The sequence below is a fragment of the Dermacentor silvarum genome, chromosome 8, assembly GCF_013339745.2.
Source record: "Dermacentor silvarum isolate Dsil-2018 chromosome 8, BIME_Dsil_1.4, whole genome shotgun sequence".
In the NCBI taxonomy this organism is placed as follows: Eukaryota; Metazoa; Arthropoda; class Arachnida; order Ixodida; family Ixodidae; genus Dermacentor; species Dermacentor silvarum.
In genome coordinates, this window is record NC_051161.1 from 18,910,437 (window position 1) to 18,934,190 (window position 23,754).

The window sequence follows — 23,754 nt, forward strand, 5'->3', positions numbered from 1 at the left end:
CTCGGCGCCACTACGTATGTGTGACGTCAACACGAATTCCGAAGCATTTTCTCGTACTTGGGCCGGTTTAGAGCCTGGAAAAGCTCCTCAAGCTTCCTAGGTCTATATAGTCTTCCATTCACTTAGAACGCAATGCACACGATCGATGATCATCTAAGGAGACGGCAGGCGGCGCCGTCGAAATCTATGGCATGAAAAAACAATAACAGCAAATTGGGGAAGATGATGATGATGAAAACTTTATTTAAATTTGGGGAAGGGGGTATAGGGGCAAGGGGAGGAGCCCTTAGTCCAGGGCCCCTGTGATGTCTTCGGCGACGGCCTTGGCCCGGTGGATGATCGCCCGCAGTGCCTCAGGAGTCCCACGGCGAAGGGTAAATACGACCATAATGAAACACAGAGCACTATCGGGATACAACAGGTATGGGGTGCACCGGGGTATGTGGAAAAGTGTAACGGATCCAGGACTTGCATTTGGAAATGCGGTTGTTTGCTTGAAGTCAGGGGTGCAATCAGGACTCGATGGCAACCAAAGGTCAGTGGGACGCCTCGCATTGGGCGCTCACGGGAAGACTACAAATGAAGCTGTGCAGCGTGATATGGGCTGGATAAGTTTTGAAGGGAGGGAACATCAGGGTAAAATTGATTTTGAAGAAGGACTGAGGAATATGGACGAAAGTAAATGGGCTGAGAGAGTGTTCAGATATTTGTACAGTGAAAACATTGATTCATAGTGGAGGAAAAGAACTAGGAAGCTTACCAGCAAGTATGCGAAGTAACAAGGCAACAAAGAATGTCAAACGCAAAATCAGAGCGGCTGAGACAATCTCATCAGTGGCAGCAATGGAAAAGGAACCTGCTATGAGTAACTACCTATAAGAGAGAGAGAAAAAAAAAAAAAACGAAATCAGGAAAGAAACATTTTATGATAACTCAAAGGGAAGCTGTTCACTTTTCGAAACGAGAAGCAGATGCTTTATAATGCTTCCTTATAAAGCGAGGTACAACAAGAAAGAAGCAACATGCGCTTGCTGCCGTAAAGCTAGGGGAAGGATGGAACATGTTTTATCAGAATGTGAAGATATCTGCCCAGCGCTTGGTCTAGCCTCCTCTGGCCTCCTTGAAGCCCTTTGGTTGAGCGATAGCAGGGGGGAAAGTAAACATGTCCGCACTAGAGATTAGTAAGAGGCGATTTGAAGTTTGGCGGCAGAAAAGTAGGGAGATCACAAACAATGGAGGCGTACAAAACCAAAGTTCTCAATTGTGGTTGAGGAAATTTGATGCTGGCAATTCGTTTTTCTTTTTAATAGGTGAGGCATTACACAAAATAAGAGCTTGCTGGCGCAACCCACCGCCCCGTTTCAAAGGGGACGCTCATAGCATGCATCCATCCATGCATCCATCCACCCATCCATCCATCCATCTACGTCACGGGAATCTAGTTGGTGCGGGAACTTCAAAGGGGCGTCTCCCACAGGTCTTTCGCAGCCTTCGCTCACGGTAAGAGTGACATTTCTGGCATTCTAGAAACCAGACAGCCTATCCTAATGCCCCTCCTTAGATTCCTTACAATATATTTTGCTCTGGGCGATTGTCCAGTCCCTAAGGCCCGGCGCACAACTATTGCCTCTCCTGTAACGTGAACAAATACAAAGCAGGTGCGCTTGTTTCACTACAACAGCAGGTGTTGCAATAAGTAGGACTGCGGACCGTTACATTAGAAAATGTGCCCTTGTAAGTGCTGCCTTTGCTTCAGTACTCGTCACTCATGTGTTTATGCTAGGACATCTCAATTTGTTCTCTTTATACATTTCGTATTTGTCTTTAAAAGTTATCTGTTAACTCGTATTATACATGTGTGTAAAGGGTGCATATTTGCTGATGATTTACTGGTATGCGTTGTCACTGCTTTGAGGCCGTCCGCTTTGAGCGGGCCCCTTACCTATATCTGTACCTGTAATTATCTCGTTTGGAGCGTTCTTCATGGTTTCTTAAAAAAAAGGGTTTGGTCACCTGTAATGACAAAAATCGCGTACGCGTGGATTCCTGCGGGGCACACGTTCAAAGTTGTAGGTAATTGATGGATATAAATAATTCAGTCCTTATTGAGGCGTATTGAAATGTTCAATCGCTCGCCGTGGTTATGTAATATATTGTAATAAATGAATCAAGAAAGACGCCAGGATTAAATGGTTTGCATTGACGTCATCGTAGTCGCCATATTGGGATACTACTACTCGTATATCACGTCGCGAATCTGCGTAAACAAGAGACGATGACAACACGACAGGCGCGTCTTGTGCCGAGCTACAAATTGATAACAGTGGTGATTCGGTGAAAAACGGTCGCTGTCGAAAAGCAAAAGAACTTACGCGTGCGTGATAATATATTTTGCGCTGACGTCATCGGTGCCGCCATGTTTGGGTACTACCACGGTGAGAAGCTCTGTCCGTGAGGACACATGCAAACTGAGTCATTCGATGCCAAGTCATTTCTTGTCGTGCTTCGTCAGTAGTCAGAGTGGCGCGCCGCCCACGTTAGTAACGCGATCAGCTGGCCATGAACGGTGGATGATCGGCGTGGCACAGAATCGAGCGCAAGGAGTCGCTAAATACATTATACCGTCCCTGTTTTGGCCGATAGTTAATTGTTTATTCTCACTGACATCTTTTCGCCTAATGCGGCTGCTCCGCCGACGCCCTCTTCGTGTCACATTTGTTTTTATTTTATAAAATGAAAATACATTTTATAAAATGTATTTTCTACTCACCGAGTCTCGGTGTATCAGCGATAGTCTTGTGCTCACAGCAGCGATATTGAAACGGAGAGATATGGCAGTGATAGAAACTACTGACAGCGATAGTATACCGGGTGTTCAAATTAAGCTTTACGGAATTTTAAGAAATCACTTGTGGCAGGTAGCATAATTCTTATCGTTGTGCTGGGGTTATTCGATGAGGCGGACATTAGTAGCGCGAGAAATCGAAACGCATATTCAGCTAATTAACAAAAATTCACTAATTAACTTAGTTAATTACTTTACGACACACATTTCAATTTACGCATTGTAGCTGGTGAGCTTGTCAGGCGTATCCACTGGGAATGAATTTCCAGAATGACACCAATTTGGAGATTTGCGCCATCAAGCTCGCCGTAAAAATGCACCGTTGTTCCACTTACTTTTTTACCAAAATGGGCTGTTTTATACACTGAAGCACAAAAGTAACTGGAACGCCCTTATATTTCGTCCCACACTTTGGGAAATGTCTCGAAACTGGTGTCATCCTGGAAATTCATTTCAAGTAGATGCGTCTTGCAAACTCACCGGCTACAATATGTATCGTAAAGTAATTAACTAGGAAGTTAATTAGTGAATTTTTGTTAATTAGTTGGACAAGTGTTTCGATTTCTAGTGCTACTAATGCCCGCCTCTTCGAATAACCCAGCTCAATGATAAGAATTATGCTACGTGCCACAGGCGATTTCAAAAAATTCCGTAAAGCTTAATTTTGAACATCTGGTATATATGTCAGGAAAGAGAGACAGGTACGAGGGGGCGACGACGGCGCATGGCGCGATCCTTCTTTGAAAAGGACAGGCACAAGAAAGTTGAGAAAAGCGCTTGTCCCGAGAAACATGGCGTTGCCCTGCTGACATGGGAAGTCGTCCTTTACCTAACTGCAACATCGGTCCGTATAGCGTCGCGAGCGCCGGCCAAACTACCGTAGCAAGACCGATGGGCACAGTGGTGACGCTTGGATCCGTGGTAAACACGAGGTCGAGAGCCAGCGTTCGCCGGTGCATTTTACACCGCGGACGTACTTCACGCCACACATCGAACCAAAACTTTGTTTCCGATGCTGGGCGAAAAAGACGTTTTCTTTCGTACCATTAAAAAAAAAAAAATGCAAGCAGCGTAACAAGTCTTCACGTTCTTGAAAGTGAGAAAAAAAAAAAAAAAGTGCACAGAACAGTCCGTAGCCTTCTTGCTTCGAAAGGTCCACTTTGTTTGGACAACACTACGCGTCGACCCATGTTCACGTGTACACCGTCGCTGTGAGAGTGAAATTAAAGTTCGCGTCCTTGGAGCCGAAGTAGTCGACGAGAAAATCTTTCTCCTTCGCGTACAGTGGCACATCCAGAGGTAGCTCGTACCAGCAGTACCTGTGAAAAAAAGGAAGCGGCTTAATTAAGAGGGCTGTACACCGCTCAGAACATGCATTTGGATTAATTGCAGGGGAATGAGAAGATAGCTTGTCGTATTGACGAAAACGAGCGTGCGTTTATTCCATACACGAGGAATTATTATATATTGTAAATTTGACTCTGAAAGTAGTGCATAAATGACATGTGGCGTTGCTTGACGGTGAAACAGTGCAAATCAATGACTGTGTACCGTCACGTGACCTAATTGAAGGCCCGCACAATAAGTCATTTTGCTTAGATACATTGATACATTGCTTAAAATTGTATTCTATGCGTTTCTGCTAACTTTCCTTAGCGTCAGAAAGTAATATCTCTTATTTCCAGTATATGCCTATACATGGTGATACGTAGGCATCGTGAACTCATCAGACTTTCCCAAATCTCGGCAGCATGGCTGCAGGCTGAGGATAGTCATACTCTGTGAGAAAATGGAAAAAATAAAACCAACCAACGTCTTTCGAAGACTTGTATAGTATCTTGTTACAAAAAGTGAGTTTGTTTATAGTTCGGATAGCAGTGTTATGCGGGAACATAAATTGCTGCGGGTTGCTTTAACGTTCTTAGAAAAGAAAGATAGATCTTTATTGAAAGGTAACTACATGCCACTCTGAAGGGGATGAAATTATCGAAAGACGAAGAATTGAGGAGAGAATAATAATAATAATAATAATAATAATAATAATAATAATAATAATAATAATAATAATAATAATAATAATAATAATAATAATAATAATAATAATAATAATAATAATAAAAGATCCTGTGATCTTGGCGGGAGTATGAGTGTCCTAAATGACGATGGCATGCAGGTTATATGAGTGTAAAACTGAGTTTCGCTGTTACACTCGGCTCACCTCTCCCCTTTGTAGAGGTCGTGGTTTCTGAGCTCGAAGTACAAGTCACAACTGCCGACGCTGTGGGTGGAGTTGTCTGCAGAGAAGTCGGCGAACGTGACGCTTACTTGCTCTCCCTGCGGCGCCTGTTGAAATTTGCATGCGTGTACAAAACCATACAGACTTCGTTCATTCGGAACTCCTGTGCAGTCCGATTCTCTCACATGTTTTCTTATAATTCTCACGGAAATGACCTGAGCAGAAACAGATCAAATGAACAGGGCGTACACTCTAAAAAAACTTACGCCTCTAAGGGGGTTCGCTTGGTCCATGGGTAACACCTCTACTATTAGGGCGTTAAAATTTTATAGCGCACGACAACGAGCTCTAACTAGACGTGCGATGGGAAAAACGCGTGGTTGAAAACTATATAATAATTTTGACAGCCTTGGGCGCACATAAATATACGACAGAAGCATTTGACAGGGACAGCTCTATAAGTTTACTTAATACACTTCTCTTGTAGTCTGTCACAGCTATCATCATTTTTACTTGCCAGAATAAGTCGGCAAACAAGGTACATCATTGGCCCCCGCCAACAATTCGATCCTTACCCTTAAAGGTGAGGGTGTTAGCCATGAGACAACCGCACACCCTTTATACACCCATAAAGGTGTAAACATTTTTATAGTGATAAGAAAGGGTCAGTCAATGGCGTCGCAGCGTCGCCGTTGCCTGTCCCTCTTTAACGTGCTGATATTTTGCGCGGTTTCTGCTCAACTTATGAACTAACCAACCCAAATGCGCTAGCATCTGCATCTCAAGGAAAGGATACGCTTTAGATAAGGAATCATTATCGGTTCTGTAATAATTAAGGGAAATATTGGGCTGCATGCATACAACACTTTTGCGCATAAGGAATGGTCTCCCATAAAATCAGCTCTAAAGACTAGATTCATGAAAGGGACCTATGTAACACTGAACATTGCATTTTCTGCACCTGAGTCTTGCTTGACCTTTCGTTGATCCGTGAGCAGAACACACGCGGAACTGAATGCCGCGAGACGGCACTGGAACAGGTTCTATTACGAGGCCTTCCCAGTATGCTTAAGTTGCCATTTTTGTATAATGAATAGCCTGAGAACACTGCGTCTTGTCCCGCGAACATGCTAAATCTACCACAGACCCTTGATGACGATAGTCAAGAGGGGAGGAGAATGTGCTTTAATAAATACGTTTCAACGACAACCACGTAACCTATCATAAGAACTGTCTGCACGTATACCAATGAAATTACATTTACACCAAACGTATACCAAACGTACCAAACGTATACCAAACGAAATTACATGTACAACGAAGGAATTATTCTGTCCCGGTTCTACTGCGAGTGGTGCGGTACGTGACCTTTACAACGAAGTGACCTGCATAACGAATGATTTCGGAGGCTCCAAGAACTTCGTTACAAAGACATTCGACTGTATACCAGCGGGAGAGCAGAACACATTATCAGGTGCATCACACGCGCAAGCAAAGAAGTCGTATAAAAGGTGTTGTGTGGCTGTGAATATAAGACAAGTCTCGTGTTAAGCGCCGGTAGATTATGTTATATTTAGTGCATAATTGCTCTATGAGAAAAACGGAGTAGCCGGTGCCGCTTAAAGGTGCCAGTATCTCCTAGATACCACGTATTAAAAAAAAAAAAAAGAAAAGAAAAGAACGCCATGCTCGCAGGCCTATCCGACCAGAGTGTCTTCTAGGTAGTGCTATATGTCCGGAATCTGGTAGCCTTAACGTCATGCTAGTGGTGGTCCGATATCTTTACATGTAGAAACGCGCGAGTTGACGAAAGCGCGAACGGTCTTTAGGCGTTGGTACTCGCTTAATACCGCACCATATTGGCTTTCAACCCGCTAGAGTGACGTCCCGGATTCAGGCTCCGTGCTAACTAGTATAAGCGATGGCCCAACACGCTTGCAACTACAAGAACTCTGGAAAAGCAGAGAAACGTCTCCGTCGACTAGAGATGATTAATCTCGAGACTTCACATAAATAAACGACAATTGAATATCAATAGTACGTTCGAGGACAGGGAAGATAGGAAGAAAACGGTCATTCGTTACCCTGATCCACCACGTGCAATGGTAACTCGAAGGTCGCGAAACAAAGCGAACGGTCTTGTTCTCTTGGAGCACTTCTCCGCAGATGCCTGGAAATAAGAGAGCATCCGTGAGTTCATGGTCTCTCAAAAATCTCAGACGAAGCGTAGGTCCAACTGAATTCTCGTGCTTTAATTCGGTGGAACACAGGTGCTACACAGTAAACATCGATCGAAGCGCACTCATCGTGTATTTCTCGCGTCGTCACAGCCATTAGCGCAGCCTTCAATTCATCCAACGTTGTATCTTCTTCTCAAGCACACCTCACTTGATCATCATAATTACAACTGATCAAAGACACGTGCTCTTCTTGTTGGCTAATTCACTTCTCTATATTATAAATGGCTTTTTCACTGCTCACTTTTCGCAGCTCCAGGCAGCTAGGGGTACAGGAGGAAGACGAGGAACGCTGCTAGATGCAGAGTGACTTAGCCTTGCAAAAGTTTCAGCGTAAATTGCTTCGCCCGAACGCCACTTATCAAAACGAGGTTGAGCCAGCTGAGCGCGTCACAACTCGGAATGAAGGCTTAAAAGTGAGGACAGAGTTTATTCGGGACGCAGGCAGGCTGCGAGCCGTACACCCCACTTCGTCCCGCCCGCACGCTCACTGTTCACCCTTCCGTTCTGTACCGCAGAGAAACATGAGGAGGAGCCGAAACACGTCCCTCCTAAATATCCAATGTCCTCACGTGCGAACGAAATGTCAAACGCGCTTGGGTGCGGGGCCATACTATATATACGCTTGAGTAGGAGATAAAGGATTAAAACTGACCGGCCTTGGCATTGGTCGTCCTGTGCTCGCAGTGGTCACCGACTGCACCGGGCGGACACACGCAGCTGCACTTGGGTCCCACGTAGCCGCCGCGCTGGCATCGGCTTTTGTTGACGTTCTGACATCTCTCTGCGCGTACAAATAGATATGAATGCTACAATGATCGTCATCCTACATGCATGATGTTTCAATTTGTCACCATGGTCCCTTAACACATACGTATCATGGTTGCAATATTTCCTTCTTTCGCTTCTACTGTTCTCTTCCCAACATCTAGGGTGTAGCCCATTTAACCTCTCTGCCTTCCTGCAACGGTTTATGGATGGTTTATGGTGTATGGCGTTTAACGTTTCAAAGCAACACACTGCAGGGACTATGAGACTCTGCTATGCTGCAGTGGGGGGCTCCGAATTATTCCTGACCATCGGCGGGTATTCCCTACTACTACTATTGAATAGTACTATTAAACTCCAGGCCATTACGCTAAGGCTCTTACAAACGAGAACTTATCCGAACCCTTTATTAATCAACAAGATCTATCCGGAGATCTCTACTCATACAACATGCGATAAATGTAAAGACACCATAGATCTAAGTCATACGCTCTGGCGTTGCTCCGCGTTACGCAGCGACAAGGACAACACTGAAGAGCGGTGGGACGCAGCTTTACGCAGTCTCACATTAGATGAACAGCTATGGGCAGTCCAACGGGCCCGCGAAGCGGCCGATAGGCTAGGCCTTTCGGTCCCAACGTGGGAGCGGCCCGCTTCCGGCTAGGAAACTAGCGCGACCCAATGGACCAAAATAAAGTTTTTCCATCCATCTATCCATCCAGCGGCGGGTATTCATCCCGTGACAGCCGGCCCTTACAGCGCCGTGGTTGCTCAGTGGCTATGGTGTTGGGCTGCTGAGCACGAGGTCGCGGGATCGAATCCCGGCCACGGCGGCCGTATTTCGATGGGGGCGAAATGCGAAAACACCCGTGTACTTAGATTTAGGTGCACGTTAAAGAACCTCAGGTGGTCCAAATTAATCCGGAGTCCCCCACTACGGCGTGCCTCATAATCAGAACTGGTTTTGGTACGTAAAACCCCATACTTCAATACAGAAGCAGAACGCTACAGCCACTTTGCCTCCGTGGTGGGTAAAACGATATATTAGAAGCGACGAATTGGCCAATACAAAATCCGTGTTACGAACGGCGCCTTCACGTGCTTGTCGAACGATGTACGCCTTAAGCAAGCTTCTCTTGTGTGAATACCCAACATACGAAGATGAGAGGATCGCACTTCGGAAAGCTTTAGGGCACTTAGACGACCGGCCTTTTGCAGAAGAGAGAGTCTTGGGACAGTGGCCTCGTGCGTCTGCGATGTATAAAGCCACGAAAGCGCTACTACGGTCCTTGAAGAGCACCAGCTTCCATGACCGCTCGTGATTGACGACGAACGCTTTTACTGCGTGTGCACAGTGCAAAGTGTGAACTTCTATCTTCGTTCTCATCTCAGATTTAGGTGCTCGGCAAGGAACCCCAGATGATCGAAATTCATCTGGAGTCTCCCACTATGGCGTGCTTCATACTGAAATAGTGGTTTTGGCACGTAAAACCCCATAATTCTTTTTTCCTTATTCCTACGTTCAGCGTTATAGTTATTATACTCAAATTCACGGCTGCAATCTGCGCCGTTTCGAAACGCGTGCGCCAATCTTAGTGTGCTCATTGCAGAAGTTAGCAAGTACTGTATAGCAGGAAGAACTGGTGTTGATTTAATGAAGGTATGTTTGTAGACGGCAAACTATGTATTACTTTCTCTTTATGGCCACTGACAAGCCGCTTGCATCCATGCATAAGCGTTTTCTCTGTAGAACGCGGTCGTAACAAGCCCATAGAAGTATACATGTCTATAGGTTTATTGCAATGTTTCAGGCAGTGATGTAACACGTGGGCTTGAGAGGAGACGTACCATTGCATTTGTAGAGTTGGTTGACCTTCTTGTATTCAAGAAAAGAGGCGCGTTCTGTCGACGTCGTTCGGTACAGGTAGAACGGGTCCGCCGGATACACCACCCTTCGGTCTTGGAGCATGAAGTCCACGTCGCCATCTACGCTCTACGTTATGGTTTTAAGAAAGAACCTTAACGTCAGCGAATGCCGCGTGACTAAGTGTACACTGGACAAGGCAACCAGAAAGCGCGTTCTAGCAATGAGGTTAACAAGGGTAGAGATGAGTTCGGTCAAACAGCACGCACCTCGCTCTCGTCGGCCATGACGGAGCTCCAGTCGAACTCGAACTCCGACTCCAGGGCGGAGATCTTGGTACGCGATCCGTAGGCGGGACTCTCGTTGTCGAAGTTGTACCGGTACCGGTCCGGCACCGAGTCCCAGGCCACGTGGTACAAAGCGTCCCGGCCACTGTCGGCATGTGTGTGCCGTAAACCGAGGGTGTGACCGAGGAGGTGGACGTAGTGCTGTGCCCGAATGAATGAATGAATGAATGAATGAATGAATGAATGAATGATATACGTGACAGTGAGATTTTTCTCACAACCTGTCGCTCTAGATGGACCTAATAATTGTATTTATTGTCCTTTCTAGCAGAACAGTAATGGCATATGAAGCATGGTGGCTCCTATTTGTTCACGATTTATTGAAGTTTGACATTTATTTCGTAAGCATGCTCCGTAGAATATATTTCGTTAGATAAAGGGGGATATTCAAAATATAAAGCACCACTTATCGACGTTGATAGAACATTTTTTTCTTTAACAAATAGAGAAGGATGCCTTGGCCAGATGTTCTTCCCTGGCGGGGACTCGGCGCCTTGACAGTGCGCACAAAATTTAACCTTAGACTCACCGTGTCGGGAAAATAGATGCTAGGTATTCCAACCTTCTGTGGCCCTCCTTGCTTTCCCAGATAGGAATAAGCCCTACAAAAAAAAAAAAAAAAAAAAAAAAAAGGTCCGGACTGTTACTGTGTTCTCCTTTAGAATATTGTAGCTACTAAGATACCATGAGAAAGTGAGACACTGCCCTATGCAAGCGCCGGCAGCCGTGCAGTACGAGAATTAGTCGCTCTGTAGTATTTAACAAAGGCGCGTACTGTTTACAAGTCGGCGTTGTATTCCACGATTTCTCCCCTCTTTCTGGGGCTCGTCAACCTCTGTTCCGCACGTACCATTTGGGCGCTAAATAAATATTTCTTTTTGTTTTCATTCCTACTGAGGGTTTAGTATAGTGCAAAAGACGCGAAACCACATGAAGAAATGACTGGACAGGAAAAACCTTGCACTCAGTCGCGCTACGCTTGAAACAGCGAAGCTGGGCGATTGTAGCCCAGCATTTTCCGGAAGTGCGCGCGAACTTTTGATCGTATTACTCATGATGATGATAATTTATTTTCGCGCGTCTCGGACTTACGGCCGTCACTGCGCGTTGCATAGCGCAGCTTGCAACACCGACACCGCGTTCCAATGCCGACACCGCGTTCCAGGAGACCCACTCCGTGAATGCGTCTCTTATCTCTCGCTCTCAAAGCGCGCAAAACCTCTTCACCTCGCAGATCACGAGCATACGAACGCGCTAGCTGTGGACGAATATGACGACGCTCGAATGCAATCATATGGTTCGCATAAACATAGCCTAGGAGGCTATGGCATAAATGAATGCTCTGCAAGCGAGGCTGTATAGCCTAGTGGTTACGACGCTCGCCTTGGGACCGGGGGTACGCGGGCTCGAATCCCGCCTCGGCAAGAAAGTTTATTTTAACGCGATAGCGTTTAGGGCTCCGTGTCGCAGAAAATCAGGCGTCGGCATTGGCGCTCGCGGCCGAGAAAATCATCCCCAACCACGTTTAGGTATGCCACACCATTTTATCATTAATGTTGCTCATACCTTGTCTTGCATTCTTGGCAAAGCTATTTCTCGGAATTTTGAGAATGACAATCCACCAACAAATGCCATGAAACGAAACACCCACAGCGCCTGCCCTTTATGTTAAATCTTCTCAGACTGATATATTAAAAGTGCGAAACAAATACGGAAACCTGAAAATGATGTAATTTCTTTGGCGCGGTTGTACACTATCTCCGGGATCGGCCCACGCAAGAGGCCGCGTTCCCACCAGAAAGCTCGCCTACGTGCATAGCGTTCGCCGCCAGTGTTTGCCAGTAACCATTACGGTTGCATAAGCTGCAGTCGTCGGGAACTCAGGAATCTTTGAATGCTATCGCGTTCCACTCTTAAAAGCGAAGCTTAAGCGTCCTCCCAATTTTATTTTCTTTCTTGGTAGTTGCTTGATACGCACCACAAATTACGACTGGCTTAAACAGCTTCGCTGTTACAAGCTCCAACTCGCAACAAAGTTAAGCTGCGCAAGAGTGACGCTTTTTCATGTCTGGTCGTTTCCTCCTACGGTTTCCCGTCTTCTACGCCATAAGTATACAGCAACTATCCCAGCAACAAGTAGTGATGCGTGATTTATCCTTGGTGATCGCGGCTATGAGTTAGTAGCCGTTTTTGTACACTAACGAGCATCTTTCTTCTCTCGACTATAATCAGAGCAGAATTTTTCTTTTTAGGCCCATCGTTTAAGCGTGCGCTGGCGTTCCTGTCTAATATACTGCAGTGTGATCCAGCACGTGAATAAGTCATTATCATTTGCTTTGAACAGGCAGGGAACTGTTTGGAATTCTTGACGTAGGCATTTTCACAAACTGAATGCTCATTTTGTGCGACGTCCTTTACTGTTCAGAATTCCGGAGTGGCACTAAAGTGTGTATATATAATGACAGCTCGTTGAATAATCGAAGGTTTTGCAGACGTCGGTTCCAATTTCAACGCTTGTGGCACACGATAACGAAAGACTCACTTTGACTGCATTTTCGTACTATGTGTTGCCACTTCGAACGCAGTCAAGAAACGTAACTTCGTTTCTTTTTTGTTCTTTTTTAACTTTAAGTTAAAAGTGCAGGACCGCTTCCCTATAGTGTACTCCTTGTTTTCGAACAAGCCCAGTGTGTTGTCAACGCTGGGGATTTACTTTCACTATAATTTAATTTCGCGCCAACTTTATTGATGGCTCCTCTTAATAATGTTGTTCATGATTCAACAACATATATCACTCATCTTGCAACGATGTCTTGCCTTTCCTTGTAATCTGGGGACCTTTCAGTTTGTGCGGAAGCGCGTGGTTTGTCATTTGTCTTCCGAGCCTCTGACAGCCCGTGTTATTAAAAGTCGCTCAGGCAGAAAGCACGCCATTCTTCTGTTTTCGACTTAGTGTTGCAAGTTGTCGCTAGTGTTGCGCAAGCTGTTGCCGAAATGACTCACCAGCGAGACTGCACGAAGCGAACGTGATCCATGTTGTCGGTCTCCTGCGTTATCTCAATGAAGCGGACGCAGGTTTCTTGTTCCCACTGTCGCATTGCGTCGCGAATTTCTCGCGCAAAACCGTGAACTGAAGACAAAAGAAGATAACGGGAGATGAGGGATTGCCCGAGCTCCGTAGATGAGTACTACACATTCGACACACACACACACACACACACACACACACACACACACACACACACACACACACACACACACACACACACACACACACACACACACACACACACACACACACACACACACACACTTTTTTGTTTTAGATTAGGCTAGACGACTTCAACTCGTATTACTCCTGGCATCACGCACAGCGAAATTGGCAAGTGAATGAAATGTTATTTTTCAGCATGATCACATTTAGAAACAGATCATGCAATGTCCATTTAAGAGTTAGAGTGGTGGACAAGCGTGAGGACCTGAATGCCACTTGGCTCGTCACATCATGCTATGACCGTACTTTGGAGCAAGGTGACAAAACTGAAGGATGCCCTTGTCCGTGCTATAAAGTATGCAAGTTAATATCATTTTTTAACCGACGCTAGGTCACGCTAACTTCAGCTTTGACAAGTCAACTGATCGTGCAGGTTGTAGCCGGGAGACGCGTTAACCGAGAATTATTCTCCTTGACACAATGGCTCGCAGTGTCTCGAGCCCACATTGCCGTTAGAAGAAACCACTGAACACATATTATGTCACTGCCCTTCATATCACCAGCAGAAAGCCACCCTCCACGACACGTCAACTATACCGTAGACCATTTACAGCACATCCTGGGAACCTGGTCACGGAATGCTAGCAGAGCTGCCGCGCTTCCTATATAGACTACTATAGTAGTCTATAGGTTATGAGCCTTTCTGTGGCTGTGTTGTATCGAATCAATCAATTCGTTTATTGCAGAGGTAAGGTTCACTGGCATTGAAAAGAGGAAGTGCAAGAGAGGAAGTAAGGCGGCGAGGTTATCCACCTTCTCCTCTCCCAATGCTGGGAAGCCAACCGGACTTGTATATTTCGGGCTACCCTCGCTGTCCTCTCTTGCTTTTCCTATTTTCAACGCCAGTGAACCTTATCTTTGCAATAAACGGATTGATTGATTCGATGTAATTGGATCCCTTCTATTCGTTAGCTCGATTCACGTCGTACTTCGCGCGCGACTGCTTTCCGTAAGGACGCGCGCGCGGTATATAAGGAAGACGCCGCGGATTACGAAGAACAGTTTCTGAAAACGAAAACCACCGTGAACGTGGCCCGTGCGCCATTCGCACCTTTTCTTCCAATCACGAATGGCACCGTTGCGTTGGGCCACGCATAGAACGTCTCGTCCTTCGTGGTGTCCACCCCGTAGATGTGCTCCAACTGCGCCTTGGTAATGCGAATGTCCCGCTGGTACATGTAGTCGCCGTTCCACAGTTTCCTCGCACTTCTGATTGCTTCAAGAAACTGCGAACAGATTAAGAAGGAAGAGATGTGAGAAGGAAAAAACTCTGGAAAGGTGGAGAGAAGGGAGCTAAAGGAGAGAAAGAAAGGAACATTTGAGGCTCGTTCGAAAACTTCAAGAAGGCACTACAGAGCAAATATATATTTTAAAGACAATAAAAAAATTAAGAGGGAACATAGGAAAACGTTAAGTAAAGAGAGAAAGCCTTGCTAGACACTGATGCCCTATCTTTAATGTGTACGTCATGTACTAATCCCTAATTCAAAATGCCGCGCCTCCGGCGACCGCAGTAATGTAGTACGGATGGTGCTCCCATTGCATCCCTGGTGCTGCGCATCTCAAGAGTGAGTGGAATTTTAGCTCTCCATCCCAGCAGAGTTGCGAAATGTCAACGGAGCCATAGGATCAACGGAACCACGTATCCAGGCGTCCAGTTTCCCTTTGCAAACATTATAATTGATATTCTCTTACATCTGCATTGATAGCAACAAAAAGAAAACAGAAACTGATAAAAATTTGCTCGCCATCCCGACCCTGCGAAAGTGGAAAAATGTTCACTGTCCTTTTATTTGGCTTGCCTAAAGATTTATATTGTATAATTCAGTATATTTTTGACAATTGGCGTATGCCTGTATGTATTGCTTATGCCACGAAGGTGCCCTTCCTATAACGGTTTCTGATGGGACTGACAGTATTGATAAATAAATAAATAAATAAATAAATAAATAAATAAATAAATAAATAAATAAATAAATGAATAAATAAATAGATAGATAGATAGATAGATAGATAGATAGATAGATAGATAAATAGATAGATAGATAGATATAGATAGATATAGATAGATAGATAGATAGATAGATAGATAGATAGATAGATAGATAGATAGATAGATAGATAGATAGATAGATAGATAGATAGATAGATAGATAGATAGATAGATAGATAAATGTAAACGCAGGAAAGTTGGTATACAAAAGTGCGTGCTGCTTCCTGCTACGAAGTACGACGAAGTGCACGGGCTGTACACTCTCTTTTTCTGGTGGAGGTGCGGAGTACAATATGCCAAGTCATGACACCATCGATGCGAGTTTGCGTGCCATTTGTTGCGTGAACTGTGCGGTCGGTTCCGCGTTCGCGAACAGCCGCATGCGGTCACAGCTCACGGGCCTGTACCCGCTCCCGCGTTCCTTTTCATATTTCTTGCTGACTGTGCATCTTGAATTGCGTTGCGTAGTGCAAAAGTCAACTACCCTTTGGGGGGAGGGACACACCTCAATAATACTCAAGACTCCGTATCATCTTTAGTTTGAAACGGATGCATGTAGTGTGCCCTCAATTTGAAACCTGGTTTAGGCTTTACTATTTGGCACATTTTATCATTAAGCAGAACAAACGCTGAAGTTATATTGTATACAAAGCAAAGGTGTCTGGTCTAGAAAGTTGGCGGTCATCTATAAACATAACAGCCAAGGTAAGCTGCGCGTTACAAACGTGCAGTGCAAAGGGCCGTAATAAGTCAGAAATGACGTCCTTTTGGAAGGCATGTGTCCTCACCTTTTCCTTGTCACTCCGGTTGTCTATTCTAAAGATCGTTATTTCGGGTACATCGTGAGCTGCGGTGTTGTTTGCTGCGTCTTCGGACATTGTCAGGAAATTCTTTGACCTGTAAAAGATTAGGACTTCTGTAACATTGATACCTTTATGTTGAACGACTTTTATTTCGCAGCGGTTCGATAAGTTAGCTTGTACCACGGCTATATCCTCCTAAGACGCCTTGTACAATACATTACACATTGCCTTCTACATTTTTTTAATAAATCCACACGCAAGTGATTGCGCAAAATATTTGTTCTGGGTATGAAGTATGGTGCATGTGTAACTGTGTAGAAGTGGTTTATTCATATTCTTGTCAAACGCTTTCCAGGAATTTGACACTCAATTGGTCTAGACCTCTGTGTCGTCCCAGACGGCCTAAAGAAAACTTGAGGTGTGTTTCGAAATCACTGACAACGACAACATGAAATCACTGACAACATGGCAATGCACTACGCGCTGTTCCATCTTCATCTCTCCGTTTAAGCAATAAAATGCAGTTTTTACCATAGCAAACATGAGATGTTCACGTACATGGAGACGCAGCTTTTGGCATTCTTCTTCTTCGTTCTGCGGTTTTACGTGCCAAAACCAGTTCTGATTTTGAGGCACGCCGTAGTGGAGGGCTCCGGATTAATTTTGACCACCTGGGGTTCTTTAACGTGCACTACAACGCAAGCACACGGGCGTTTTTGCATTTCGCCTCCATCGAAATGCTGCCGCCGCGGAGCTTTTGGCATCTAACCGTGGTATTTGAATTTAAAAATTGTTTTGCAAGTTCGCAACATAACAGTAGACAATAAAAACCACCTTGAAGAGCGATCATATCACATAGTTGTGTTCGGGCCTCAGGAGGATATATGTCAAGCTGGTAAGCGGTCAGCGTTTTTGACACTCGGCTCCACGGTCTTGAACGTGCGTGTGGATTCATTGCTGGTGCAATGAAGCTACTTATACGCTTGGTGAGACGAGGGGAGGCCATTCTAATCCGGTTTCTGTTCGTATTAGATAAATATTTCGTAAACATTGTTCTCTGATTTTGTCTTTTCCGAGAGCTTAAGGTCAGAACACAGGAACGATAGCGAACAGTAGTGCTGAATGCTCGGAGAGTTGGTATTCCATACTCACGAAGAATCGCGCGATAAACAAGGGACGAGAAAGAAACACGACACGTGTTGTTGTGTTTCTATGTCTTCGTCGGTATCGAACAGTAGTAGACGGTATACATACGGTTTCAGCATCTGCTTAATTGAAAAAGTAACCACAAATTATAGTTCGAAATATTTTATTTACGTAATTTTCTTCGTGTTAGAGTGAGTGTGCTTTCATATGTCTCACAGCAGTAGCACATGTTGCTCATTTTGTGCGCGCGGAAAACTTTGTTTCTCTTTTTATATGATTTACTTTATTTTGCTACTATTCGTATACCCAAGCAAAACTGAGTAGCCGTGGCCACTCTATAGTAATTAAGGAAAATTCCGCCGTGGGCAAGTTGGGTAGACATAACACTATTGCGCAAAACGACCAAGGGACAGGGCTAAGCGAGAAAACAAGGTGTCGCTCAGATGTCGTGTTTTGTTTTCTCGCTATTATATATATATATATATATATATATATAGTCCTGTGCCTTCGTCGTCTTGCGCAACAGTGTTAATCACTCATGGTGTAAAGTCTCCTTTTTATATTCATTAAAAAAATGCAAGCCTTTACTGCATATTTTTGTGTAGTTTTCTACACAATTGAGAAACTCATGCACTAGTGTCTAAGGCAACTTCAATCTATACAGTGGTCCATGGGGTTAGCCAAAAATTCGTCCTGCTGGCTTAAAACTGCGTTGTGACTTTGCAAATCTATTATTTTCAACACAATATTGCTTCTTAAATGCAAAAATTCACAGCGTATACGGGTGCGCGCGAGACCTGTAGCCTTCGTGCGTTTATAAAAAATAGCATTTATTGCGACCCGAGGATAACTTGTAGCTGGGCTAGCTGATAATCCACCTTGCTAACAGCTTAAGAGCGCAAAAACCCACACTCGCGTACACTGGAGCAGCGTGTCCGGCGCTAAGTCAGGCTAACATCTCCAGCATGTAAAGTTTGTATCTATACACTCACATATTACACGCACGCACTCACACGTGTGTATAAGTGTGTGCCTGCATGTGAATGTATTTTCTTGCGTTCTTAAGGTGTTATCAAGAATGCTTTATTCGCAGTTTCGAAAGATAAATCGTAACGAATAAAGCCATATGAATATTTGAAGAGAGAAGCATGGACGTTAGTCTCAATTCCTGTATATATACTACCCACCATTTTCATGGAAACCGAACAATCGCAGGACCCGAGTTCCCTTTAGTAAGTTTTTTTTGCAGGAAACTCTGTGGGTTTGCGGTTTTGAGATTGAAGGAAGTTTTTGACTTTGAGGTGATCGTTCTTCGAACTGGCATCCCGCTTCAGCTGTCGAAAGGCACATTTTACGCCGGCGATCGAGGAGTTTGCGGGCGTGCTTGACAGAACACTCAAGATAACGATACACAGCGTACGGATGGCGAGCGAGCACTAAAAGGTGCCGTGGGACTGTAAATAATACATGTCGTCTCTGACAGCTGCCTCGGTATACAGAGCCGTACGAGCCCTCCACCACGTGCGATATATGTCGGGTATAACGGGACCAGGGTTGAAAAATCATCTGCTCTCCCATGTGCTGACGCATTTGTTCGCGAGTTTATCGAGCCGAACTGATTTACGTGGGTGAAAAGGGCGCGCAAACTAGAAAAGGGGCCTGGTGCCGGGCGCTAGTTTCAACATGAGCTTGTTTTCCCTGCTGACTAAGCGGGAATGCTATAATAAGCGCTGCCACATTCCGCCATGTTGGCGTTTTGAGCCAATCAGAGAAGGCTGTAGCAGCCATGTGAGCCCATAGAAACCGACAAAAATGGCAAATGGGACAACATGGCGGAATTTCGCTATGTACAGAACAGCAACCCGGCTCTACTTTCGATGTGCGAACTGTGAATAGATTCTTCAGATGAAGGGTGTGTTCAGGAATTAAAAAATGGTATTCTACTGACGGCTATACTATGTAGTACGCAGCACATGGTCAGGAAGATGCACCATTCGATGCACTACAGCTTCAGAAGAGTCAAATAACAGCAGTCCACAAGTTTCGCTTGCACGGAGACAGCATGAAGTGATGACATGAATTCAACAAAATGTATGTCAACATTCAACAAATGATATGTCACTGGCATGCCAACAAGGTCAAAAGGTATACTTGGCTCAGCAATGAAACACGATTAAGACTACAGACGGCACATAAAAGATTTTTCCGGACTGTTACAGTTACCAGTGTGCCCGAGGTTTCGTTACAAACTGCATGACCGTTGTATGTCATCATATTCTTCACAGTTTGATGCTCCGTAATTAAGTTACGCGCTATCTTATCAGTCTGCGACCTACTGAGTGCTGCATTCCTTGCGTTTCAGTTTTGACCGACTGGATGTGCGTGTGCGGGAGACAAGCACAGGCCTTTCACTGGTTTAAGAGCTGAAGGATTCTTAAGTTACAGCTATTTCAAGATTTACTCTAAATCATAACGCCCATGCTCGAGTGGTTCTTCAGCTGGCATGGCGCCTTTTACTCGCCGGGCGAAAAATGTTCAATGTCATAGACGACAAGATCCCGAATCTTTGGAACAAATATAGCAAGGACTAATTACGGCAAATTTACAGCTCTATTTCATTGCATAATAATATACCATTCATTCCGTTGGCAATGCAGTAGTCACCTAAAGTTCAGTTACTTAGCGCGCATATCCGAGCAAAATCTTGCTAGGGAGTTGAGCACCTGTGATTGTTTGACAATTCATTTTGACAATTCATTACATGCTTTGTCAAGTTGATTATCCTTGTTAGTGTTTATTATTTATATGCTCATTCACTTATTCTGTACTTTGATTACTGCCTAACTTTAGCAATATTGTAAAAAAAAAACGAGTTTTTTGTTAGATGTAACGTACCTCTCGCGTTATTATTTGTAGATAGAGTAACTCATACTGCTATTCACGAGTCCGGACTCTTGTTACCGCTTGCTCTTTCCTTATAATGACCGTAGCTTTATAGCTAAAAGAGGACGATCCCCCTGTCAGTTTTTCCTAAACTCTGGGATCCCCTGCTGTAATTTTTTATATGGATACGTAAACCTGCCACGCCCTTTGAACTGAACTTAGTTTGAATAATTGTAAGAAACAGAGGAATACGAGGCAATTCGTACCTCTTATTTGAACCGGTCAATAGTGCACTTGGAACCGCAACACTGTAAACTCCTAGCACGCACGCACGCACGCACACGCACACACACGCGTGAAATTGTACTTTCAGGGAAACATGGAGCTTAGCTCTATCGCAATGAGAAAGTTCCAACATTAAGGACTTACGTTGTTTTCGACAGGTGCGCTTGAAACAAGGCTGACAACCACGACAGAAGCGAATGTGATAAGGAATGCCATCTTCTAACGGCAGGGAATACCTAGAAGAAAGCACGTAGCAGTTCAAGCGTGCACACTTATACCCGCCAGCTGCTTCACCTTAATTTTTCTTTAAAACAGAATACACGTGTTGAACACGTAGGCGTTCATGCCGCTGCGCGTTGCACAGAAGCTCCGTATGTCCCTCTTTTTGGAATAGACGCAGTGAAACACCGAAGACAGGCTGTGAATTGCGTATCAAGAGGCGCGTTCGAGCAATACAACGTGTGATAACGAAGCTTCTTTGTGTCGCAGACACAAGGCATGCTGTAGTCGCATGGAAACGGGTTCAACTCATAACTGCCAAGACGCCTCGCCTTATCAGTCGTTTCACAATGCATGGATGGACAGAGATATGGCACAACTTCGGATTTTATCGCCAAGACGGCTCGTTGTTGAATTACGCTATATTGAGACCATTTACGTTTTTATCGTTTCCTTTGTCAACCTATATATTATCACACGTGAGTCATCTTAGACTTGCAATGTCGTGTCAGTCTTTTTCTTTTTCACTGCATTCTTTGAAGACGTTACGTAACGATCGACAAAGTGATCGCATACGTTGGGTGAGTCTGTTACTTTTGGCGATGTACTGCCCCCCCCCCTCCCCCCCACCCCCGCTGCTGATGCGTGGTGATTCAATGTGGTGACCGACTCATTATTTACAGTGGCTGGAAGAACAGCTACCTTCAGTTGATCGGCCTGAGAGGATTCTTGCAGTTGCTGCTTTTAGGCAATGCAATGTAATCGCATGCATATAACCGGCTATAGTACACATTCCGACAACCTCTATTAAATTGTTGAAAAAAAAAAAAAGCTTCTTGATCGCTACCAGCTTTTGCCCACGCATTTTGCGTCACTTGACACAATAGACAGAGCGATGTTGACGATTATTCATGGTTAGGTTTTAGCTAAAATCATGATTTGACCGAAAGCTTAGAATGTCTTCTCAAAAGCTCTTCTCGGTGCTGTTTCTGTCGAAACATTTCCCGTGCACAGCGCGCTTGATGCAATCGCCGCCTGCGACACCCCGTCTCGACCACAGGACCAGCATCTCTGTGGGACCAACTTGATAACACGAGTATATGTATACCCTAGCAAAGTAGACGGTCCGCCGATTAATAGCACTGGCCCTTTTTTTTTTTTTTTTAGAACAGACACACCTTCATCGCGATGCTGGCGAAGATAACACGATCCGCCAGACGTATCGGTGTTGACTGTCTTCTTTCCCCTTGCATTGTCATTGTCGCGTGGTAAGCGAGTCGGTGCGCGGAATTTCAGCCGTCGCCTCAATCCACTGCAATGCCACGATCGCGCTTCTGCCACACAGAAAAAATGTGGTCGAGGAGAGCTGGTCTTGAACCTTCCGGTTTCGGTCGCCTCGCGCGTTTAGCAATATTTAGCCTACCGGTGTCGCGGTGTCAAAAATCAAGCAGTAAGAACACGAGCTATACGACGTCACCGATATTGATGTGACACTCACACCGACAAGGCAAGAGAGAGAGAAGGCAGGGAGGGCACCTTGCATGGGCGAAAGGGGATTGAAAGAAGGAAGGACAATGCAAAAGGGGGCGGGGAGAGATAGAGCTAGTTCACTCACACAGTAGCAGACACGAGGTTTCTCACAAAAGCCAAAGCTGCAAAACGCGGTAGCTGTCATGACATCCGAAAAACCTCAACGAATGTGACACGTAGACTGCACCTATACGGTATAAGTGCTGGATTTTCAGCGGTGGCTGGATTGATTCTGTTAAAGGCTGGCCTGAACGTAGCGAAAATGTTTAAATTGTCTGTCGGTGATGCTTATTTTGTATTCTTTTTGGGTTAACAAGGGCGCAGCTTTTAAAGAAATTGTGCTTTTAACTTGCACAGCTCACTCCGCCAGCTCTTGAGCTGCATGCCTGCCACCTTGGGTCTTTAAAGGGCGCCTAATGTGCATTGCACGAGAGTTCTTGCATGGCGCTAGCGGATTGTTCGTACAAATTTGAAAAGCGGCACACAAGCAGTGTCTATCTTGAATGCATACAGGTCCTCCTCAAGACAACTTGGCGCAGTGCACCAGTGAAACAAGCAAAATAAAATATCGGACATAAAAGGACTCAATAGGAGAAATGAAAAGAGAGATAAGAGTGGAAATTTAGCTACGGTGAAACCGGTAAGGATTATGATAATTTAAATATAATTGAAGGATACCCTAAATGAAATAGTGAGAGAGAGTGCATACATACATACGCGGGTCGCAGCGCGCGAACATTCGAACTCTTTCACAAGGTCCGCACGTTCTCAGGAAGCGAAGCAACGGGAAACTGCCAGTATTGGACAACTTCACCAAAAACGCGCCCTTTTTTTCGCCCTGTCGACACCTGACAAAGCTACACCCATGTTTGCCAGTTTAGCAGCGCGCTCGGCCAGCTTTACATCTAATCACATACGGTTTCCTATCTTTAGGCCTACGAAACTGCCGCCTCAAGCCATGCGTCTAAGATAACACAGACCGCGTCTTCTTAAGGCCGAGCCCACGGGTTGACAAAACGATAGAGAGTGAAATAACAACGTTTTACGCCAGAGAGGCGAGCGCCGAGAGGCCCGACTCACCTTCCACGCGTTCTCGACGAACGGCCCGGCTGATCGAGGATCCGTCAAGCAGCGCGTGTTTGTTGTGGAGGCGCTACCGTCTTGAAAGAACGCTTATTGGCGCCGGCCCAGCCGCCTCACTGCTCTTGAGCGGATGTATGCAACGCTTGCTGCTTCCTTTTACTCACGAGGAAGCGTACGCGGTCTCGCCCGGATGCCCGCTTCTACACAATAGACGTCGCGTCTCAATGCGCCGCTCGCTTGC

The 23,754-nt window shown here is 45.1% G+C and overlaps 1 protein-coding gene across 3 annotated transcripts; it reads right to left on the minus strand.

Annotated features, from left to right (window-relative positions):
* Positions 1-252: 252 nt before the first annotated feature.
* Positions 253-23,754, minus strand: LOC119460739 (zinc metalloproteinase nas-27). 3 transcript variants are annotated; one of them, XM_037721813.2, is made up of 12 exons: positions 23,511-23,754; positions 20,826-20,917; positions 16,353-16,461; positions 14,623-14,797; positions 13,301-13,427; positions 10,827-10,899; positions 10,220-10,438; positions 9,935-10,079; positions 7,974-8,102; positions 7,166-7,251; positions 5,064-5,188; positions 253-4,164 (listed from the first exon to the last, which is right to left on the minus strand). In XM_037721813.2, exons 3-12 carry the CDS (start codon positions 16,440-16,442, stop codon positions 4,038-4,040), a joined length of 1,296 nt encoding a protein of 431 aa, XP_037577741.1. In that variant the 5' UTR covers positions 16,443-16,461; positions 20,826-20,917; positions 23,511-23,754; the 3' UTR covers positions 253-4,037. The 3 variants fall into 3 exon arrangements, with proteins under 3 accessions (XP_037577741.1, XP_049511129.1, XP_049511130.1); XM_049655172.1 differs by lacking the exon at positions 23,511-23,754 and adding an exon at positions 22,079-22,099; XM_049655173.1 differs by lacking the exon at positions 23,511-23,754 and adding an exon at positions 20,976-21,104.

What these genes read in the sequence shown, in the direction of transcription:
- LOC119460739 (XM_049655172.1), bottom strand. An exon ending in GCGCACCTGTCGAAAACAAC is followed by an intron (nt 16,462 to 20,825) that starts GTAAGTCCTTAA and finishes AATCTTTTACAG; the next exon opens with GTCAAAGAATTTCCTGACAA. An exon ending in CGCTTCGTGCAGTCTCGCTG is followed by an intron (nt 10,900 to 13,300) that starts GTGAGTCATTTC and finishes TTTTTTTTGTAG; the next exon opens with GGCTTATTCCTATCTGGGAA.